The sequence below is a fragment of the Sphaeramia orbicularis genome, chromosome 17, assembly GCF_902148855.1.
Source record: "Sphaeramia orbicularis chromosome 17, fSphaOr1.1, whole genome shotgun sequence".
Classification (NCBI taxonomy): domain Eukaryota; kingdom Metazoa; phylum Chordata; class Actinopteri; order Kurtiformes; family Apogonidae; genus Sphaeramia; species Sphaeramia orbicularis.
In genome coordinates, this window is record NC_043973.1 from 46,418,257 (window position 1) to 46,440,817 (window position 22,561).

The 22,561-nt window shown below is 34.7% G+C and overlaps 1 protein-coding gene across 1 annotated transcript in view; it reads right to left on the reverse strand.

Annotated features, from left to right (window-relative positions):
• Positions 1-22,561, reverse strand: part of astn1 (astrotactin 1) — a 982,704-nt gene that overhangs the window by 46,181 nt on the left and 913,962 nt on the right. The window contains 1 exon segment of the mRNA XM_030160213.1: positions 7,991-8,174. Coding sequence (XP_030016073.1) covers positions 7,991-8,174 — 184 coding nt within the window.

Genomic DNA, 22,561 nt, shown 5'->3' on the forward strand with positions numbered 1-22,561 from the left:
TTGTTTGTTGTGATATCTATTGGGATATGTTAGGTGGATTTTACCTTACTTCCCTTCGTGTTATAGCTGTTAAATTTAGTCACATTTTACTCAAAATATGGGGTAAAATCTACTCAACCAAAATGAGTGCAAATTGTTTCCTCACTTTTATTGAGTAGATTCCAAAGGTTTGTTTTTACAGTGTGATCTTATCTCAAATGGTGCTTTTCATAACCCCCATGGATCAGACTTTGTTCATGTATAAACCCCATACTCCTCCTTCAGGGATAAAACATAGGAACAAATTGAAAATATTACACAGAAATGCAGACAAAACTCAAAAGAGCAGCAATCACAAACAGAGCTTTCAGTTTAAACCCAATGCCTTCAGTGACCGTGTTACCTGATCTGTGCATATCCTCCGTGTTCTGTGATAGATTACACAACGAAACCATATGCGAAGGATAATATTTAAAGCATTTCATTCACTGATCCTAATATAAACTCCTTCTACTCCTGCTAAGACATTAATACAGAGCGGATTAGTGGATCACATTTGTATTTCCTCCACTGTTTGAGTCCGCTTTCTTTCAGCTGAATGACAATGATCATAATGATCTTAGGTGCTTTTGCGAAACCCTGCCAACATCAACACCGCTTGCTTGCAAAGTCAGAAACTTACACGCGTCTTATTTTGGTTTGGGCTATAAATGTTATCAGAAGTGTTCCTGCCGTGGCGTCAGTGCAACTGTTTATCTGGTGCATTTGTTTTTCCCAGCGGTCGAATAAAGCTGGAGAAACAAAACGGCTCGACGCCACGGGGGAAGTTGTCAGCAGCGTACTCAGACACACAGCGGTGGAGCTGTGAGGCCATTACCCACGATGCCTTCCTGCACGCCTTGCTCGCTAACAGCCCGGCGTGCAGCTCGGGTGAAGGTTTAGTATCGGCGGTAAACCAGATCCATAATGTTCATTTGATGACCTGGCTAAACAAAACATGTTTATACTTCCTTCCACTGCTGCCAGGTCTCACCTTGAATGCACTCCTCGACTGCTTTTCCAGCTCTGATGTGCCTTTATTAACGTTAATCACCCCTCCCTTTAACTAAATTGGGGGGCTGTTAATTTAAGTGTATTTTAATGGAACACTTCAGAAGCAACTCCCTCAATTACATCAACTCTTTCCAGCATGGTCCCTATTAAAAACAACCTTTCATTTAGGGTGGGGGTGGGGGGGGTTCGACCCACAGACAGAGAGAAACGGGGAGAATTAAGGGAGCCTCGGCTAATCAGTTTCACCTGCCAAAGTGAAACCATGGACCACAGACTGCACTTTATAAGTATATTTTATATTGGACACATGGCTCAGTTTATAAAACATTAGGCTACAGTTGGACATTATGGGTACTTATCTGTAGTTTGGAAGAGGGGGAGGGGGGGGGGGGGGGGGGGGCTCCGGTTCAACATTACAACAAATGGGCCTGGGTGATGTCACGGAGGTTAAGCTCACTCTCCCTCCCAGTCACTTTGAATGAATTTCCCCCGTAACTTTAATTCACACAAACAACCATCTACAATCAAAGACAGCACTTTGGAAGCCGGGAGCGGAACATCTGCCCACCTCGGAGAATCCAAACAAAAAATGTCGGACACTGCCGAGCTCCGAAACGGGCTGATACCATGGAGATTTGGCTGCGCGAGCCACTGTCGGATGTGGTTGTAATTGTGTAAGGGAAAAAAAAAAAAAAAAAAAAAAGAGGAAAAAAAAGGGCGTTATTTGGAACAAATTACAGCTTGCTTTGAAATATGTGCAAAGGAGTTGCTATGGATAAGAAGGATTAACACTGGATTCTGGTTTAAAGAGTTAGCTTCTTTTAATGGCAACAAAAATCATTCAAAGTTCTTTCATAAAATATATCAGAATGAAAAACTGCAAAGGGACTTTTAGTCAAGTTACTGTAACACAATGAAACTGGCAAAAGTCACTTTTCTATTATGCGCAAAACTTTACCAATATTAACTAAATGTAAAACAAAAAAAAAAAAGCCGTTATTTGGAACAAATTACGGCTTGCTTAGAAATACATGCAAAGGAGCCGCTATGGATAAGAAGGATTAATGTTGGATTCTGGTTTAAAGAAGCGTTAGCTTCTTTTAATGGCAAAAAAAATCATTAAAGGTTGTATCATAAAATATATCAGAATGAAAAACTGCAAAGGGACTTTTAGTCAAGTTACTGTAACACAATGAAACTGGCAATAGTTGCCTTTCCATTAAGCACAAAACTTTACCAATATTTACTAAATGTCAAAAAAAAAAAAAAAAGGGAAAAAAAAAGCCGTTATTTGGAACAAATTACAGCTTGCTTTGAAATATGTGCAAAGGAGCCGCTATGGATAAGAAGGATTAACACTGGATTCTGGTTTAAAGAAGAGTTAGCTTCTTTTAATGGCAACAAAAATCATTCAAAGTTCTTTCATAAAATATATCAGAATGAAAAACTGCAAAGGGAGTGTCACTTTTAGTCTAGTCACTGTAATACAATGAAACTGGCAATAGTTGCTTTTCTATTAAGCACAAAACTTTACCAGTATTTACTATATGTAAAAAAAAAAAAGTGCATAATGTCAGTTTTTCTATTCAATCACAAATGCAGTGATTTGTTTAAGACTAATGATGTTCATTTTGTCTACTGTTAATGTAATTATACTTTTCTTTCTTCCGTTGTGTAGTTGTAGATGTTTCCTGTTCGACAGTTCCGACTGTGACTCCAGTCTTCCTCAGCAGCGTCAGTCACACACCTGGGATGCCCTCCACCAGAAACCATCTAAGGCGGGGAAGGTGCGGTCGGCTCGACGGACTCTGATTGGTCCGTTGAGCTGACCAGCTGATAAATGACACATCAGCAGTACGTCGGATGACGCTTCTGAGGAAGACTGGAGTCACAGTCGAAACTGTCACACAGGAAACATCTACAACTAGACCCTTTCTGAACAAAAGAAAAAAGAAAAGCATGATTTGTTTATTTATTATCACAAGACGACACGAGAAGTCATTCCATAAACGTGACGACAAACGTTATTATATATTACCCCTCTATCTCGTACTAAAGTAAAAAATGATTCAATTTCCTGGTGTGTCCACACATACCGCACCATGTTCCTTTTAAAACTTTTCTTTGCTTGTTGTAACGTCCGTCAACATCCATTGTTTTTTTTTCACGTGACTAGTTGAGGAAAAAGGCCTTTCCATCGCAGTTCTGTGTGATATACTAATTGCTCTACGCCCAAAAAACCACCTCTTGCCAGCACAAAAAGTTTTAATCGAAAAACTAGAGTTTGGGCCAAATTGTCGTATGTTATATTCATGCAATTTGAGGGTCAACGGAAAAGCGACTAGTGACACAATCACCTAAAGAGTAACTTTTCAGTGAGATGTAAGAACTTATTTTCAGACAACAGAGCTGGAAAAATCTTATTTCAAGAAATCTGACCAAGATAATTTTCACTTGTTTCATTGGCACATTTTTTTTGGGCTTAATTCAAGATTTTTTTTGTCATAATTCAATTAATTCAATATTTTTTTGCTTAATTCAAGATTTTTTTTGCTTAATTCAATGATTTTTTTTGCTTAATTCAATGATTTTTTTTGCTTAATTCAAGATTTTTGCTTTATTCAAGTTTTTTTTTGCTCAGTTCAAGAGGTTTTTTTGCTTAATTCAAGATTTTTTTTTTACTTAATTCAAAATTGTTTTGCTTGATTCAAGATTTTTTTTTGCTTAATTCAATAATTTTTTTTGCTTAATTCAAGATTTTTTTTGCTTAATTCAAGTTTTTTTTGCTTAATTCAAGTTTTTTTTGCTTAATTCAAGAGTGCTTTTTTTTTGCTTAATTCAAGATTTTTTGCTCTATTCAAGAGTTTTTTTTGCTTCATTCAAGGTTTTTTTTTTTGCTCAATTCAATAATTTTTTTTTGCTTAGTTCAATAATTTGTTTTGCTTAATTCAAGATTTTTTTTGCTTAATTCAAGAGGTTTTTTGTGTAATTCAAGATTTTTTGCTCTATTCAAGATTTTTTTTGCTTTATTCAAGATTTTTTTTGCATAATTCAATAATTTTTTTGCTTAACTCAAGATTTTTGCTTTATTCAAGTTTTTTTTTGCTTAATTCAAGAGTTTTTTTTTGCTTAATTCAAGATCTTTTTTTTATTTAATTCAAAATTGTTTTGCTTGATTCAAGATTTTTTTTTTTTTTTTTTTTTGCTTAATTCAAGCTAAAAAAATCTGCCAATGGAACAAGTGAAAATTATCTTGGTAAGCTGACTGAAAAGTTCCTCTTTAGGTGATTATGTCTTATTTTAAGTGTGATGAGATATTTGGACTAGAAATGACAAAAACAGACTTGGTAAGATTTAGATTGTTTGTAGTGAAAGTAACAGGACTCAGCTTCCACAGTTCCATCATCACACTTGTATAGAGCTAATGCTGGAGTAGTGAGTATATAAACTGCCGTTCCACACTCGGAGTAGGGGGTAAAGTAAAAACTAATCAGTAATTTAAGTCCGGTCCAACTCTGCCATATGTTTTATTCTTAACGGACCACACTCTGCTAAATCTGCGCCTGGGTTTTCCTTCTTCCTGTGTTTGAAACTGGTGGTAACTGTCATCTTTATTTTTTTTCTTCACGTTGAAAGGACCGTCTTGAGAGCGCTGTTCACACCAAACTGTGATCCAACCCAGACTCTTGTCCTGTTGCCACTTTTCCTCAATCTTGCAGACAGGCTGTGCTGTTATTGTTCGAGCGTGTCAATGTCGATTGCGCAAGTTCAGGCCGACAAACTGCACTTTGTTGGTGGGAGGGAAACTCATCAATGAAGCCAGAGCGCGCACACATATCGCTGCAATTCAGGAAAATGATCGCAGGCTATGCATTATTAAAACGGCTCACTCTTTTGGTATTCTGTGAAGGCCTGAGTCAGGACAGACCTACAGGGTTTTGTATACTTATCGGGTCTTTCTGATAAATTGGCCACCGAACCGAACTTGATGATCAATTTACTCGTAGGAATGCATATTTGTGATCTGAGGTTACATATCAGGGATGTGGGCACTTCTGAAAAACGCAAATATTTGACGGACTCACCGTTTTGTCATTTACCGTTCTTAGTTTGTATCAAAACAAAAGGAAATTCTATGAGCTGTAGTGTATTTTACGTCTGACGAAGTACTGTTTGATTTATTTTAGGCACCGAAAAACAGGCAAAACAAGTTATAGTGTACCTGTACTGGTCATGTTTACGACATTAACTGTTCTTTGACCATTATTTATAAGCAAAAGAGGCACAAATTCACTAAAAACATTATTATCGTGAATGAAAACTAACGAAATGACGAAAACTACAATGAAATTTTTTTTTTCGTTAACCGAGATAAAAACTATAATTAAAACAAAAAATAACTAACTGAAACTGTATTATGAGCATACAAAACTAACTAAAACATAAAACTTATGGATAAAATTCCCTTCGTTTTTGTCTTTGTCAATGTCGCATTGATATGAAATCGATTTTACATTTCATTAATTGTTCTTTGCCTATTACTTATGAGCAAAAGAGGCGCAAATTCAGTAAAAAAAAAAAAAAAAAAAAAAAAAAAAAAATCGCCATAAATGTACCAAGGTGGAGCTGTAGTGTATTTTCCCCTCTGACGAAGTATTGGTTGATTTATTTTAGGCACAAAAAAACAGGAAAAACAAGTTATAGTGTACCTGTACTGGTCATGTTTACGACATTAACTGTTCTTTGACTATTATTTATAAGCAAAAGAGGCACAAATTCAGTAAAAACATTTTTGTTGTTAATGAAAACTAACAAAATGATGAAAACTAGAATGGAATTTTTTTTTTGTTAACTGAAATAAACAAAAACTATAATTAAAAGAAAAAACAAGAATTAGCTGAAACTGTATTGTGTGCTTACAGAACTAACTAAAACATATAAAACTTATGGATAAAATTCCCTTCGTTGTCGTCTTTGTCAATGTTGGATTGATATGAAATCGATTTTACATTTCATTAATTGTTCTTTGCGTATTACTTATAAGCAAAAGAGGCGCAAATTCAGTAAAAAAAAAAAAAAAAAATCACCATAAATGTACCAAGGTTATTATCGTGAATGAAAACTAACGAAATGACAAAAACTACAATGGAATTTTTTTTTTGTTAACTGAAATAAAAACTATAATTAAAACAAGAAACAACAACTAACTGAAACTGTATTATGAGCATACAAAACTAACTAAAACATAAAACTTATGGATAAAATTCCCTTCGTTTTCGTCTTTGTCAATGTCGCATTGATATGAAATCGATTTTACATTTCATTAATTGTTCTTTGCCTATTACTTATAAGCAAAAGAGGTGCAAATTCAGTAAAAAAAAAGAAAAAAAAAAAAAGAAAATCGCCATAAATGTACCAAGGTTATTATTGTGAATGAAAACTAACAAAATGACGAAAACTACAATGGAATTTTTTTTTTTCGTTAACTGAAATAAAAAATGTAATTAAAACAAAAAACGATAACTAACTGAAACTGTATTGTGTGCTTACAAAACTAAAACATAAAACTTTTGGATAAAATTCCCTTCGTTTTCGTCTTTGTCAATGTCGCATTGATATGAAATCGATTTTACATTTCATTAATTGTTCTTTGCGTATTACTTACAAGCAAAAGAGGTGCAAATTCAGTAAAAAAAAAAAAAAAAAAAAAAAAAAAAAAAAAAAAAAAAAAAAAATCGCCATAAATGTACCAAGGTTATTATCGTGAATGAAAACTAATGAAATGACAAAAACTACAATGGAATTTTTTTTTTTCGTTAACTGAAATAAAAACTATAATTGAAACAATAAACAACAACTAACTGAAACTGTATTGTGTGCTTACAAAACTAAAACATAAAACTTATGGATAAAATTCCCTTCGCTTTCGTCTTCGTCAATGTCGGATTGATATGAAATCGATTTTACATTTCATTAATTGTTCTTTGCGTATTACTTATAAGCAAAAGAGGTGCAAATTCAGTAAAAAAAAAAAAAAAAAAAAAAAAAATCGCCATAAATGTACCAAGGTTATTATCGTGAATGAAAACTAATGAAATGACGAAAACTACCATGGAATTTTTTTTTCATTAACTGAAATAAAAACTATAATTAAAACAAAAAACGATAACTAACTGAAACTGTATTGTGTGCTTACAAAACTAACTAAAACATAAGAATTTTCTGTCAGTATAATGCAATTTACTGCGAATTATGCATTCGTTCATTCATACGTTAATTAAAATGAACTTTTCTACTACACAAAACAGGGACAACCTCAACCAAAAAAGTAGGTACACAACTATAAATGAACAAAAAGTCAAGGTCTTGGGGGAACCAAACAGTTTTGAAAAAGTTTTATTTGGACAAAGAGCAAACACCGTGTATATAGAGCCTAAAGATGGAAATTAGCCTTGGCTGTGATCGTACGTAATGGCACATGTCGTGTTTGTTAATATGCACCGTCCCTTTGAAAAAAACAAACAAACGAGTCTACGTCACTACCGGTATTGGAACAGCCCGTTAAGGAGGCAACATGTCGATGACCATGACTGACTGACGGAGCAGAGATTTAGGATTTGACAGTGGGCTATTACGCAAGTTATTTATTTATTTATTTATTTTTTGTTACGAGATCTGCAGGTTTTTACTGAAATACATTTTGCCATTAAATTATTTTTTACGTGCTTTGCTGTGGCTTGAGAAACAGTTTCCTTGAACATTATTATTAACACCATCAGTGGTATTGATACACAGTTCAAAAAAATTCGGTTATAAAAAACATCGTCAATTTTTTTTTTTTTTTTTTTTTTTTTTTTAAATGTAAGTTATCTGACGAAATCGCTAGTATTATTCGCGATATTCTGAAATATCTAGCAGTGAAAATTCCCTACAGGTGTCCTATGGGTGAGACTCGTACCTGGGTCCCAGTTCGTCCTCACACCTCCAGGTGAACTCTCCGAAGCTCTCGTAGCGCTGGTTGTAGTGGTACAGGACCCGGTGCAGCGTGGGGGCTCCCAGGTCCATGAGGGTGTTGTAGGCCGTCTGCTGCTCCTTCCCACTGGTGTAGCCGTTGAACAGGTTATAGATTTTATCTGCGATTTCTGGAAGGACACAAACAATCATCAGTGTTGGGAGTGACTAGTTACAAAAGTAATGCATTACAGTTAGGGCTGTGCAAGTAATCGAAATTCAATTACGATTTCGATTATTACACGCAACGATTACAAAAATTATGTAATCGAGAAAAAACAATTATTAATTTTGAGTTGTTTTAATTCACGCGCACGCAAGCTCCCATGAGCTGCTCTGCCCCGCCCCCCTCTAAGCTACTGCTGCCAGCTAGCCGGCAGGTCCACCCCAAGAGGAAAGTTGTACCCAGCGGTCTGGAAAAAACGGCAGGAGAATCACAGCAGAAGTGCTTGGTAAACAAAAAAGGCAAGTCAAATTCAATTGTATGGAATCACTTTGGGTTTGATGAAGAAGACGAAGAGCAAAAACACATCACGTGCAAAAAGTGTTTCGTAGTTGTGTCCGCACCGACCGCTAACACAACAAACCTTTGTAACCATCTAAAGTTTAACCACCGCCACCTTTATCATATTCTTTATCTTATGAAAAACTAAAACGCATAAAAACAACTTCGTCCGCAATGCAATCTTCAGTCTCCAAATCTCTTTACGCTGCAACTCCTGTATTAACCTAACCCTAACCCGTATAACCCTAACGTACGTATTCTACAGGCTGTCCCATAAGTCTCCATACATAGGAAAAATAAACGTTTCTTGACATAAACCATTTTTATTTATATAATATGCTCTATATGACTGCCATTTTGTCAAGAACACATTTCAATGCGTGTCCTCCACTGCTGAAGAACTATAAAGAAGAAATATAAAGAAATACATGTTAGAACCATATGTATTATGTCTCCTATGTATGGAGACTTATACGACACCCTGTAGATGGCTGATGTATACAGAAGGCCTGAACTGAAACCTCACAGCACGCCACTGAATTTACTGTTTCATACTACATTGAACATACTTGAATTTATAATTTGCACTTTACGTGAGTTTTTTTGTTTTTTTTATTGCTACAGTTCTATGGCAAGTCTATAGCAGTTTAATTCCAGTGCACTATTTGTTTACAAAAGGAAACATACTTGAATTTACAGTACACTTATTTGATTTCAAAGATTTTTTTGTTTCGTACAAAAGTGAACGTACTTTGTTTTAGTGGTTAAAAGCTTTATTTATGTTTAAAGAGTATATTTTACATTGTTTTGCAAGAAAAAAATAAACAACTTTAAGGTTAAATAATCGTTTTTAATAATCGTGATTTCAATTATTGTTAAAATAATCGTGATTATTTATTTTTTTTTCTATAATCGAGCAGCCCTAATTACAGTAACAGATTACTTTTCGCTGTAATGCAGTAGTGCTGGGGCGCCGATGAGGGGGGGCAAACAGGACAAATTCATGGGGCCCAGCATTTGTGGGGGGCCCACAGAGCAGTGGAGGGGGTCCAGTGGATACCAAGGTTGGAATAGTTTTGGATTTTTCATTATAGTTCAGTTTTATTTAGTTTTAATTTTTTTTTTCTCTAATTCAGTTAGATTTAATTTGTTTTTAGAGCAGGTTTGCTAGTTTTTTTTAGTTTTCATTTTTTTCTAAATGCTTAGTTTTAGTTTCAAGGTCAAAGTAACTGTATTTGTACCCGTAGGTAGATTTGTTTTGCAGTCTAGGTGATTGCTTTGGTATTACTACAGTACATACACTGAACATGTAAGACAGGTACTTGATCACGCTTACAGACAGGACAAAAAGACAAAAAGTGCTCAGTGTTCCACCGTTCATCAGTATAGCAGCATGGATAAGTTAAAGAATAAAATAAATAAATAAGATCAAATAAATAAAAACAAGATGCAATAAAACACAATAAAAACCAGAAAAGATAAGAACAATCCGGGATAAAAACCAGCATAAGAACATAAAATTTAAAAATTTCAAGTCACAATAATAATAATAATAATAATAATAATAAATTGAGCAAAGAAATGGAATAAATAACTAAAATAAGTTAGTAAAGTGCAATGTCACCATTTCTTATTGAGCTCAGTGACGGCGGCAGGAACAAAGCTGTTTTTATAACGCTGTGTCCTGCACACAGTTTAGTTTTAGTATTAATTGTAGTTTTTTCGTATCTTTTATCTTCTTTGTCGTCGTATTCACATAAATCCCAGACAGGACTCTGCTGCTTTCTCCCAGCTTTACTCTCCATGTTTCCAGGTAGAGTTCGGACGAGAAGACGACTAAACGACAAGAAGGGACGGACTGTGAAGTGTCGTACGGTGCCGCTAGCTAAAATTGCTAGCGCGAAATAAATCACTTTCGTATCAATCTGACATTTACGAAGACTAAAACGAAGGGAATTTTATCCATAATTTTTACATATTTTTGTTAGTTTTGTAAGCACACAACATAGTTTCAGTTAGTTATCGTTTCTTTCTTTTAACCCTTTCATGCATGAATTATGAGAACCTTAATTACAATTTTTCCTCCCTGTTTTTATTCCTCTTTAGGCATGAAAAAAAAACAATGTGATTAACATTTTTATGTGAAACTGTTTTTCATGGAGTTGCAAAAACATCCACTCAGATGGATATGATACATTTAATTTTTGAAACCAAGAAACGTGTACTTACTGATCTACTATGTGAAAACTATGAAATAAAAACACTTTTAATGCTGCTAATTAGGCCTGCAACGGTACACGTACCGAACCAAACCGTTTCGGTACACACCTGTTCGGTACACAGCTGTACCGAAACGGCACAGTATGTTGAGAAAAAGAAAAAGGAACAAAAGACATTGTTTGATTCGGAACTTTAAATCTGCGCAAGTTCCACACGGACATATTGAAGGATGTGCACATTGACCCGAAATATGAAATAGCAGCTGATATAAGGTTAAAAAAAAACAACAAATCTGATGTGAACCTGGAAGGAAGAGACTGCAGACCCTCCACCATCAGTCCAGTCCAGTTTGGATCAGTTCAGGTTCAGGTGAAAGACAACAACCAGGAAAGAGACGCTGATAAGACGAATGTTGTTTGGCCCCTAGGAACTACGGTAGTTCTAAAACACTGACACTAGCTCTGTTTGTGTCTCTCACACACGCTGTATACCAGAGGAATGGAACTCGGAGTTGGACGTTGAAAGTATATAAAAACTAGAAGCACTCGGAGAGCGCAGACCTCCGCCAAGGCTGATCAGTGGGCCCCCCCGTGGGCCCCCCCACCCCCAGATCACCACCAAAATTTAATCATTTGTTCCTTGTGCCAGTATCAACATTTCCTGAAATTTTTATCCAAATTAAAGGCACAGTAGGCCAAAAAGTAAGGGCACGCCCATTTTTTATATAAATTGAGATAAAATCCGCCTTCTGGATCAGATCCGGATCAGCCTTTTAAATGTGATAGAGGACCCCATTGTCAATTCCTGAGTTAAATTTCATGAGTTTTGGTCAATAATTAAGCGAGATATTGGGAAACGAAAAGTTTGGCCCCATTTACCACAATGTTAACGAAAATTTCAAAGTGATCCAGAATCCAGGATTTCTTCCGGAACCCCCCCACCCCCAAAAGTTAATCATTTCTTCCTTATCCCATTTCCAACAAACCCTGAAAATTTCATCAAAATCTGTCCATAACTTTTTGAGTTATGTTGCACACTAACGGACAGACAAACAAACCCTGGCAAAAACATAAGGTAATAAATAAGGAGGTAATAAAGTTTCACTTTTGTTTCACGCCAGCGTTAGTTACGTTAGTTATGGACCGGACCGCACCCCCCTGGCTCCGACCAAAAAAACAACAAACCAACCATCCCCCAGACAAATCGCACCTTACACACACACACACACACACGCACAGACACGCGCACACACACACACACACACACACACACACACACTGTCCTAAACAGTTTGTTCTCTGTCCTAAAATAAATCATTTGGTTCATTGTGTTGTCAGTGTTTCTCTTCAGTTTGTTTCAACAGAATACCAGTTTACCCTCTTGTTAATGCTGCACTTCATGTGGAATTTTTTTGTTGTTATTTTTATACAGAATGTGAGCTGGTAAAACTGTGATTAGATTGTTGTTTGTTCAAAACTACCTTTCAGGGAAAAGTGCAAAACTAATGTTTAAAATACATTTAGTAATATTAATAATTTATTTTATTTTATATTTGATTTATAGCAGCAGAATTATATTATTCCTGTTTTCCTATATTCTATTGTGTCCAAAAATCGGGGGAAAAATGTTCAAAAATTCATAAATCTACTAAAGACATTTTGAGGGGTTTTCATTTTTCCCCGTACTGAACCGAAAAAAAAACAAAAAAAAACTGTGGCTTTCAAAACCAAAAACGTACCGAACCGAAAATTTTGTGTACCGTTACAGGCCTACTGCTAATCTGATGTTTTCTCATATTTAAACATACTCTAATACTAATTATTACTCACTTCATGGAGATAATATACGAAAAAAAAAATGGTAAAGAAAAAATGATAATTACAGTCTATTTACAATCCGCATTTGGTTTACACTCAAACATGTCACTGCACATCAGGTTTATCAAGAAAAGCAAAGTTCCATGAAGCATAAGTGTCCACTCTGTTGACTGATATGGAACTAAAACAACAAAACCCATGAATGTACAAGAAAACAGCTGTAGAATAACTGTCCACTGTAGTGTCCACTATGCATGAAAGGGTTAATTATAGTTTTTATTTATTTCAGTTAACGAAAATGTTTTTTCAGTTCTAGTTTTTGTCATTTCGTTAGTTTTCGTTAATGATAATAACCTTGGTGGATACTTCTGCTTTTACTACTAATGCTACTGCTTTTTTATTCTTCTGTACGACACTGTTTTAATTGTACAGCTGTTTTATGTCTTTAACCCTTTCATGCATAGTGGTCACTACAGTGGACAGTTCCTCTACAGCTTTACTCTTGTATATTCATGGGTTTTGTTGTTTTAGTTCCATATCAACCAACACAGCGGAAACTTATGCATCATCTCATAAACTGCAATTCATACCATTATTGTAACTTTGCTGTTCTTGATTGGTTCTTGAGTGGAAATCAATTGTTAATTGTTATTTTTTGCATATTATCTCCATGAAGTGAGTGATAACTAGTATTAGAATATGTTAAAATGTGAGAAAACATCAGATTAGCTGCATTAAACATGGTTTCATTTCACTGATTTCATATCACTTTATGATATTGGGTTTTAAATACATGTTTCTTTGCTTCAAGAATAAAATTCATGGTGTAGCTGAGTGGACATTTTTGTAACTCCATGAAAAACAGGTTGATTAAAAAAATTAAAAAAAAAAAGTCAATCACATTGTTTTGTTTTCATGCCTAAAGAGGAATAAAAACACTCAGGATAAAAAAATCTTGATTAAGGTTCTAATAATTCACGCATGAAAGGGTTAATCCATTCTTGTATTTTTTTTCTATTTTTGTTTTTTTTTTCCCTTTAAGTCGCTTTGGAAAAAAGCATCTGCCAAATGTGAAAATGTAAATGCAATAATAGTAACAGAGGCATAGAAGTCAGGAAACAGACGACGAAAGTATGTTAAGTTTCAGTTTAGTTTCATGCTAGCATAAGCGACTGTATGTTTATATTTGGGGCGTAATTCACAGATCATGTTGCTTCCGTCACCCGATCATGCCGTTTCACTCTGTTCAACCTAAGAAAGATCAGGCCATACCTAACCGAACAGGCCACCCAGCTCCTGGTGCAGACTATGGTTATCTCCCGTCTTGACTACTGCAATGCTCTTCTAACGGGCCTCCCAGCTTGTGCTGTCAAACCACTCCAGATGGTCCAGAATGCAGCAGCGCGTCTGGTCTTCAATCAGCCTAAAAGGCCACATGTCACCCCCTTACTCACTGAGTTACACTGGCTACCCATAGCTGCCCGCATCAAATTCAAATCTTTATTCCTAGCCTACAAAATTCTCCGTGGGTCTGCTCCTACCTACTTAGGTGCACTAATAAAAGCTTATGTCGCCCCATGACCACTCCGCTCGTCTGGGGAACGTTGTCTGGTGGTCCCCAGACCTTGTACAAGACAATCCAGGCTCTTTTCATGGGTGCTCTACCAAGTGCTACAAGAACAGAGGCATCCCTGCCTATCTTCAAGAAGCTCCTGAAGACCCAGCTCTGCACAGACCACCTCCTATCCTAGCACTGTCAGACATTCCATTTTAAATATTCTAATAAGATTTTTCCCAGGATTATCACAGATTCTTCCAGGATTATCTCTGGACCTGCTGCGGTGGTCCTGCCTCTCTCCTGCCTTCATCATCACCACTCACTTATCCTCAACCGCCTCCATGTGTCTCCCCCTGTCTATCTCTATCGCTTTCTCTTTTTCCCCTTCTTTACTCTCTCTCTTTAACCCCAGCTGGTCCTGTCAGTCGTCCATCCTCCAGGAGTCTGGGTCTGCTCCAGGTTTCTGCTGTTAAAGGGAAGTTTTTCCTTCCACTGTCACCAGTCACAAGTGTTTGCTCCTGAAGGATTCTGTTGGGTTTCTGTAAATTGACTTAGACTCTGGTTTTGACCAACTCTATATATAAAGTGTCATGACATAACTGTTTTTGTAATCTGGCGCTATATAAATAAAATTTGATTGATTGAGTGATTTAATTGGTTTTCCCTTGTAAGTCACTTTGGAAAAAAGCGTCTGCCAAATGCATAAACATAAACATAAACAATTCAATTCTTCGAGGAAATAATCATTACAAAAAAAAAAGAAACAAACAAAAAATTGCCTTTTTTACTGCATCATGATATATCGTCATGTATCACTTTTTTTGTATTATACTTTTGGAGATGCACGATGAAAATAAATTTAAAAAATGTATTAAAAAAAAGAAGAAAGCAGAAAGAGAAATAAATATGTATGAACATTTCAGCCCTGCAAACACAAAAAAACTACAGGTGAAATCAGATTTTTGTATAAAACTGGACCTATATGTGTTGAAAAGGAAGCTGGAAAAGTACCGTCACTTTCACTGGTCTACAAGGAAAATGCTTCCAGAATAAAAGTAATGAAATTTTACCACATGAGAATCACTGATAAAGAAAAATCATGTCAAAAATGCTGGTTGGCTGAACTTTCCAAGATACAGCCTTGGGTCAAAATGTGAAATTCAAGAATTAACGATTTCGACTCAAAAGGAATATTTGTCTCAGAGCTACTTCCAAACACTGTCTGCACATTAGAATACATTCACTTTACAGGTTCTATTTAGTGGAACATTTATAAAACTATTATATAAATGTACATAAACCAATATATATGTGTAATAACACTTAATCATATACCTTGAAAACATCAGCAAACCGGCACTTTTGTCATTTATTTTCCAATTAATCTTATTAAAATACGTAACATTTAGCACATTTGATCTCTGAAGCAAATCATTTCTAAAAAATTGTAGACCAGTGTTTTCCACAACCACATGAAACACTGTGAGGCCATCTATATTTTTTCTCTCTTTTTTTTTTCCCATTTTTTATTGTATTTCATGATAAAATCCAGGTGTATTTAACCTGACCAGCCCTGGACTAGAAGATTTTTTTTATTTTTTCCTCCACGTTTTAATAATTATGGCTCTTGAGAAGGTGAGATGTTTGACGAGTAACAAGAAATGACAATAATCTATGAAACAGCTCACACGTCACATGTTTACCAAAGTGGCTGTTTGATGCTACGTGATACCAAATAAACCTCGGGGGAAGGAAAAAAAAAAGGGGTGGAAAAAAAAAATCCCTGGCGACAGTTTTTTCTCGGCAGACTTCCACTTTGCTGCTGTTTTGGATCCGCTCTTCTAATCTTACTTAGTAATTCCTATGAGAGCTTTTTCCTTCTAATGCATCTTCTAAACCTCCAAGCGTCTGCGTGAGTTGAGATGCGATGCTCTGCCCTCTCCTGCTGCCGATTAATAAAACAGATGTAGCTTTACATGCAACTCTTGGTATTAATAACTGTTAAAAATGAATAAATCACTGATAATATAAAGGAAAGAATGTGTGGTTGGAGACTTTTCTTTGTGTGAGAAATGCTGATTGGCTAGCATGCCTCATCAGGTTGGGAAATGTATCCACCTGATCTGGCTGTTCATGCTAATAAACTCTGTTCAATAGTGGAAGTATCAGATTTTACACCACTCGCGTATTTCCAAGCATTAAAATCAACAGTAGGAGCCCGGTCGTATCACACTTCACTGGTTGGCGCAGTTTCGTAACGGTTCAATCCAATCAGCAGCACGCCACCGCAAAAAAACATCTATGCTCTATTTACGCAACCAATGCACTATATGGACGAAAGTATTGGGACACGTTGGATTCAAGTGTTTCATGTCATAATATAGTTTTATATTGGGATAAATATCATTGCATTAACCCTTTCATGCATGAAGTATGAGAACCTAAGTCAATATATATATTTTTTTTTTTCTTGAGTGATTTTATTACCTCCACCAAGGAGGTTATGTTTTTGCCAGGGTTTGTTTGTTTGTCTGTCCGTTAGTGTGCAACATAACTCAAAAAGTTATGGACAGATTTTGATGAAATTTTCAGGGTTTGTTGGAAATGGGATAAGGAAGAAATGATTAAATTTTGTTGGTGATTGGGGGTGGGGGGTGGGGGGGGCGGGCGCAGACCAGAAAATTTCATCAAAATCTGTCCATAACTTCTTGAGTTATGTTGCACACTAACGGACAGACAAACAAACAGACAGACAAACAAACCCTGGCAAAAACATAACCTCCTTGGCGTGGGGGGGGGGCCACTGATCAGCCTTGGCGGAGGTCTGCGCTCTCCGAGTGCTTCTAGTTCCTCTTTTAGGCATGACAAAAAACAAAAAACAATGCTATTGAAATTTTTTTTGATGAACCTATTTTTCACAGAGTTAAAAAATAAAAAACTAGAAAAGCACTCGGAGAGCGCAGACCTCCACCAAGCGCAAAAATTCCCCACATAATCGGTGATACAAATCCTACATTTATTTTTTAAAATAAAATCCGCCTTCTGATTCAGATCCGGATCAGCCTTTGAAATGTGATAGAGGACCCCATTGTCAATTCCTGAGTTAAATTTCATGAGTTTTGGTCAATAAGTAAGCGAGATATTGGGAAACGAAAATTTTGGCCCCATTTACCACAATGTTAACAAAAATTTCAAAGTGATCCAGAATCCAGGATTTCTTCCGGATCACCCCCAAAAGTTAATCATTTCTTCCTTATCCCATTTCCAACAAACCCTGAAAATTTCATCAAAATCTGTCCATAACTTTTTGAGTTATGTTGCACACTAACGGACAGACAAACAGACAAACAAACCCTGGCAAAAACATAACCTCCTTGGCGGAGGTAATAATAAAAAAAATTCCACTCAGCTGGACATTTTTTAACTCCATGAAAATGTAAATAATTAGTGTAAAAAACAGTTTGTCATCTTTTCATGGTCATCAGATATGACCCCATTTGGATGTTCAGAGGCTCCGTAGTTACCGTGGTAACACCTCCATCTTTTACAACATTGATTCACCAATAAAACCCATGAAGTTGGATGAATGACAGTGGATGGAGACAATTAATGATAGATTTGCTGAAAAAGTCACTTTTTTTTCTGTTTTCCTTGTTTAAGGAAATATTGATGTTTATAAACTATAATATTGGGACACATCATGTCTACAGCTGTAAGATGTCCTGTTTGTGCTGATTTCAGATAAAAACATCAATATTTCCTTCAAGTTTAAGGGGAGATGTGAAGAAAGTAGATGGTTATTTGTGGTAGAAAATTATTATTTAGTCAGAGCATGAAAAATATTTGAGAAATTTAGAGAGAAGATTTAAAATTATAGTCATGGATCAAAAATAAACAAATTCAATGTTGAGAGGTTAATTTCTAAAACTAAAAATATTTTAGAAATTAACCTCAACATTCCTAAAATATTTTTCCTGCTCCGACTGTAAATAATAATTTTCTGTCAAAACTAACCCTCTACTTTCTTCACGTCACTGAGGAAGAAACATCTAACATTAAACTTTAAGGAAATATTGATGTTTATAAACGATATGGACGAAAGTATTGGGACACGTTGGATTCAAGTGTTTCATGTCATAATATAGTTTTATATTGGGATAAATATCATTGCATTAACCCTTTCATGCATGAAGTATGAGAACCTAAGTCAATATATATTTTTTTTTTTTTCTTGAGTGATTTTATTACCTCCACCAAGGAGGTTATGTTTTTGCCAGGGTTTGTTTGTTTGTCTGTCCGTTAGTGTGCAACATAACTCAAAAAGTTATGGACAGATTTTGATGAAATTTTCAGGGTTTGTTGGAAATGGGATAAGGAAGAAATGATTAAATTTTGTTGGTGATTGGGGGTGGGGGGGCCCACGGGGGGTGGGGTGGGGGGGGCGCAGACCAGAAAATTTCATCAAAATCTGTCCATAACTTTTTGAGTTATGTTGCACACTAACGGACAGACAAACAAACAGACAGACAAACAAACCCTGGCAAAAACATAACCTCCTTGGCGTGGGGGGGGGGCCACTGATCAGCCTTGGCGGAGGTCTGCGCTCTCCGAGTGCTTCTAGTTCCTCTTTTAGGCATGACAAAAAACAAAAAACAATGCTATTGAAATTTTATTTGATGAACCTATTTTTCACGGAGTTAAAAAATAAAAAACTAGAAAAGCACTCGGAGAGCGCAGACCTCCACCAAGCGCAAAAATTCCCCTCATAATCGGTGATACAAATCCTACATTTATTTTTTAAAATAAAATCCGCCTTCTGATTCAGATCCGGATCAGCCTTTGAAATGTGATAGAGGACCCCATTGTCAATTCCTGAGTTAAATTTCATGAGTTTTGGTCAATAAGTAAGCGAGATATTGGGAAACGAAAATTTTGGCCCCATTTACCACAATGTTAACAAAAATTTCAAAGTGATCCAGAATCCAGGATTTCTTCCGGATCACCCCCAAAAGTTAATCATTTCTTCCTTATCCCATTTCCAACAAACCCTGAAAATTTCATCAAAATCTGTCCATAACTTTTTGAGTTATGTTGCACACTAACGGACAGACAAACAGACAAACAAACCCTGGCAAAAACATAACCTCCTTGGCGGAGGTAATAATAAAAAAAAATTCCACTCAGCTGGACATTTTTTAACTCCATGAAAATGTAAATAATTAGTGTAAAAAACAGTTTGTCATCTTTTCATGGTCATCAGATATGACCCCATTTGGATGTTCAGAGGCTCCGTAGTTACCGTGGTAACACCTCCATCTTTTACAACATTGATTCACCAGTAAAACCCATGAAGTTGGATGAATGACAGTGGATGGAGACACTTAATTAATGATAGATTTGCTGAAAAAGTCACTTTTTTTTCTGTTTTCCTTGTTTAAGGAAATATTGATGTTTATAAACTATAATATTGGGACACATCATGTCTACAGCTGTAAGATGTCCTGTTTGTGCTGATTTCAGATAAAAACATCAATATTTCCTTCAAGTTTAAGGGGAGATGTGAAGAAAGTAGATGGTTATTTGTGGTAGAAAATTATTATTTAGTCAGAGCATGAAAAATATTTGAGAAATTTAGAGAGAAGATTTAAAATTATAGTCATGGATCAAAAATAAACAAATTCAATGTTGAGAGGTTAATTTCTAAAATTAAAAATATTTTAGAAATTAACCTCAACATTCCTAAAATATTTTTCCTGCTCCGACTGTAAATAATAATTTTCTGTCAAAACTAACCCTCTACTTTCTTCACGTCACTGAGGAAGAAACATCTAACATTAAACTTTAAGGAAATATTGATGTTTATAAACGATATGGACGAAAGTATTGGGACACGTTGGATTCAAGTGTTTCATGTCATAATATAGTTTTATATTGGGATAAATATCATTGCATTAACCCTTTCATGCATGAATTATGAGAACCTAAGTCAATTTTTTTTTTTTTTCGTGAGTGATTTTATTCCTCTTTTAGGCATGAAAAAAAACAAAAAACAATGCTATTGAAATTTTATTTGATGAACCTATTTTTCACGGAGTTAAAAAATACAAAAAAAATACAAAAAAAATTCCACTCAGCTGGTCATTTTTTAACTCCATGAAAATGTAAATAATTAGTGTAAAAAACAGTTTGTCATCTTTTCATGGTCATCAGATATGACCCCATTTGGATGTTCAGAGGCTCCGTAGTTACCGTGGTAACACCTCCATCTTTTACAACATTGATTCACCAGTAAAACCCATGAAGTTGGATGAATGACAGTGGATGGAGACACTTAATTAATGATAGATTTGCTGAAAAAGTCACTTTTTTTTCTGTTTTCCATGTTTCTGATTTAATAACCTTTGAATTCACTCTGAGTTTGAATAAATATCAACATGATCAGCAGATTAAATATAGTAAAATACCTACTTTACACTGAAAAAATCTAACATTAAACTTAAAGGAAATATTGATGTTTATAAACGATATGGACAAAAATATTGGGACACATCATGTCTACAGCTGTAAGATGTCCTGTTCGTGATGATTTGAGATAAAAACATTAATATTTCCTTAAAGTTTAAGGGTAGATGTGAAGAAAGTAGATGGTAAGTTGTGGAAGAAGATGATCATTTACAGTAAGAGCAGGTAGAACATTTAAAATTATAGCCATAGATTAAAAAACACACAAATAAACTCAATGTTGAGAGGTTAATTTCAAAAATTTAAAATATTTTACAAAATTTACCTCAACATTTCTAAAATATTTTTCCTGCTCTGACTGTAAATAATAATTTTCTACCACAACTAACCATCTACTTTCTTCACCTCTCACTTGGGAGGAGAAATCTCCATTAAAGCTTGAGGAAATATTGATGTTTTTATCTCAAATTTTTGTCCAAATAGTTTATAAAAATTAAAATTTCCTTAAAAATATTTTGGGAGATTTTTCTTCCCAAGTGAGAAGTGAAGAAAGTAGATGGTTAGTTGTGATAGAAAATTACTATTTACAGTTAGAGCATGAAAAATATTTAAGAAATTCAGAGGTAGAACATTTAAAATCATAGTCATGGTCATTTAAAAAAAAAAATCAATGTTGCGAGAAATTAAGTAAAAATCATCTCTGAGGCATTTTGGAAGCAAAGATAAAAATTTAAACCAAACTAACCAATGCAATGATATTTATCCCAATATAAAACTATATTATGACATTTGCAGGACTCCTGCAGGGTCTTAAAAAGTCTTAAATGTCTTGAATTTCCAAATCTGCCTTTAATATCTTACAAAGAGTCTTTTAAAGGTATTAAATTTGATATGGTAGGGTTAGGTTATGTTGCCACATACTTGTTGGTTGTATCGTGTTTAAATGAGTCTCTAAAATATCCAAATTTCAAAGAAAGTAATGTTAGTCGATATACGAGTAAAACATTAATACTGTGCTTATAAACCATATATTAATGAGTATTGATGTCAAAAATATGCTTTATACATGATGAATACAGTATGTGTTAATGCTTAACTAATGTTCTTATTAATGAGTGAAACATTTAGAACTGCTTATAAACCTTATATTAATGTGTATTCATGTCAGAAATATGCTTTATAAATGATGAATACAGTATTTGTTAATGCTTAACTAATGTTCTTATTAATGATGAGTAAAACATTTATAACTCTGCTAATAAACCATATATTAATGTGTATTCATGTCAGAAATATGCTTTATAAATGATGAATACAGTATTTGTTAATGCTTAACCAATGTTCTTATTAATGATGAGTAAAACATTTATAACTCTGCTTATAAACCATATATTAATGTGTATTCATGTCAAAAATATGCTTTATAAATGATGAAAACAGTATTTGTTAATGCTTAACTAATGTTCTTATTAATGAGTAAAACATTTAGAACTGCTTATAAACCATATATTAATGAGCATTCATGTCAGAAATATGCTTTATAAATGATGAATACAGTATTTGTTAATGCTTAACTAATGTTCTTATTAATGATGAGTAAAACATTTATAACTGTGTTTAGAAACCATATATTAATGAGTATTCATGTCAGAAATATGCTTTATAAATGATGAATACAGTATTTGTTAATGCTTAACTAATGTTCTTATTAATGATGAGTAAAACATTTATAACTGTGTTTAGAAACCATATATTAATGAGTATTCCTGTCAGAAATATGCTTTATAAATGATGAATACAGTATTTGTTAATGCTTAACTAATGTTCTTATTAATGATGAGTAAAACATTTATAACTGTGTTTAGAAACCATATATTAATGAGTATTCCTGTCAGAAATATGCTTTATAAATGATGAATACAGTATTTGTTAATGCTTAACTAATGTTCTTATTAA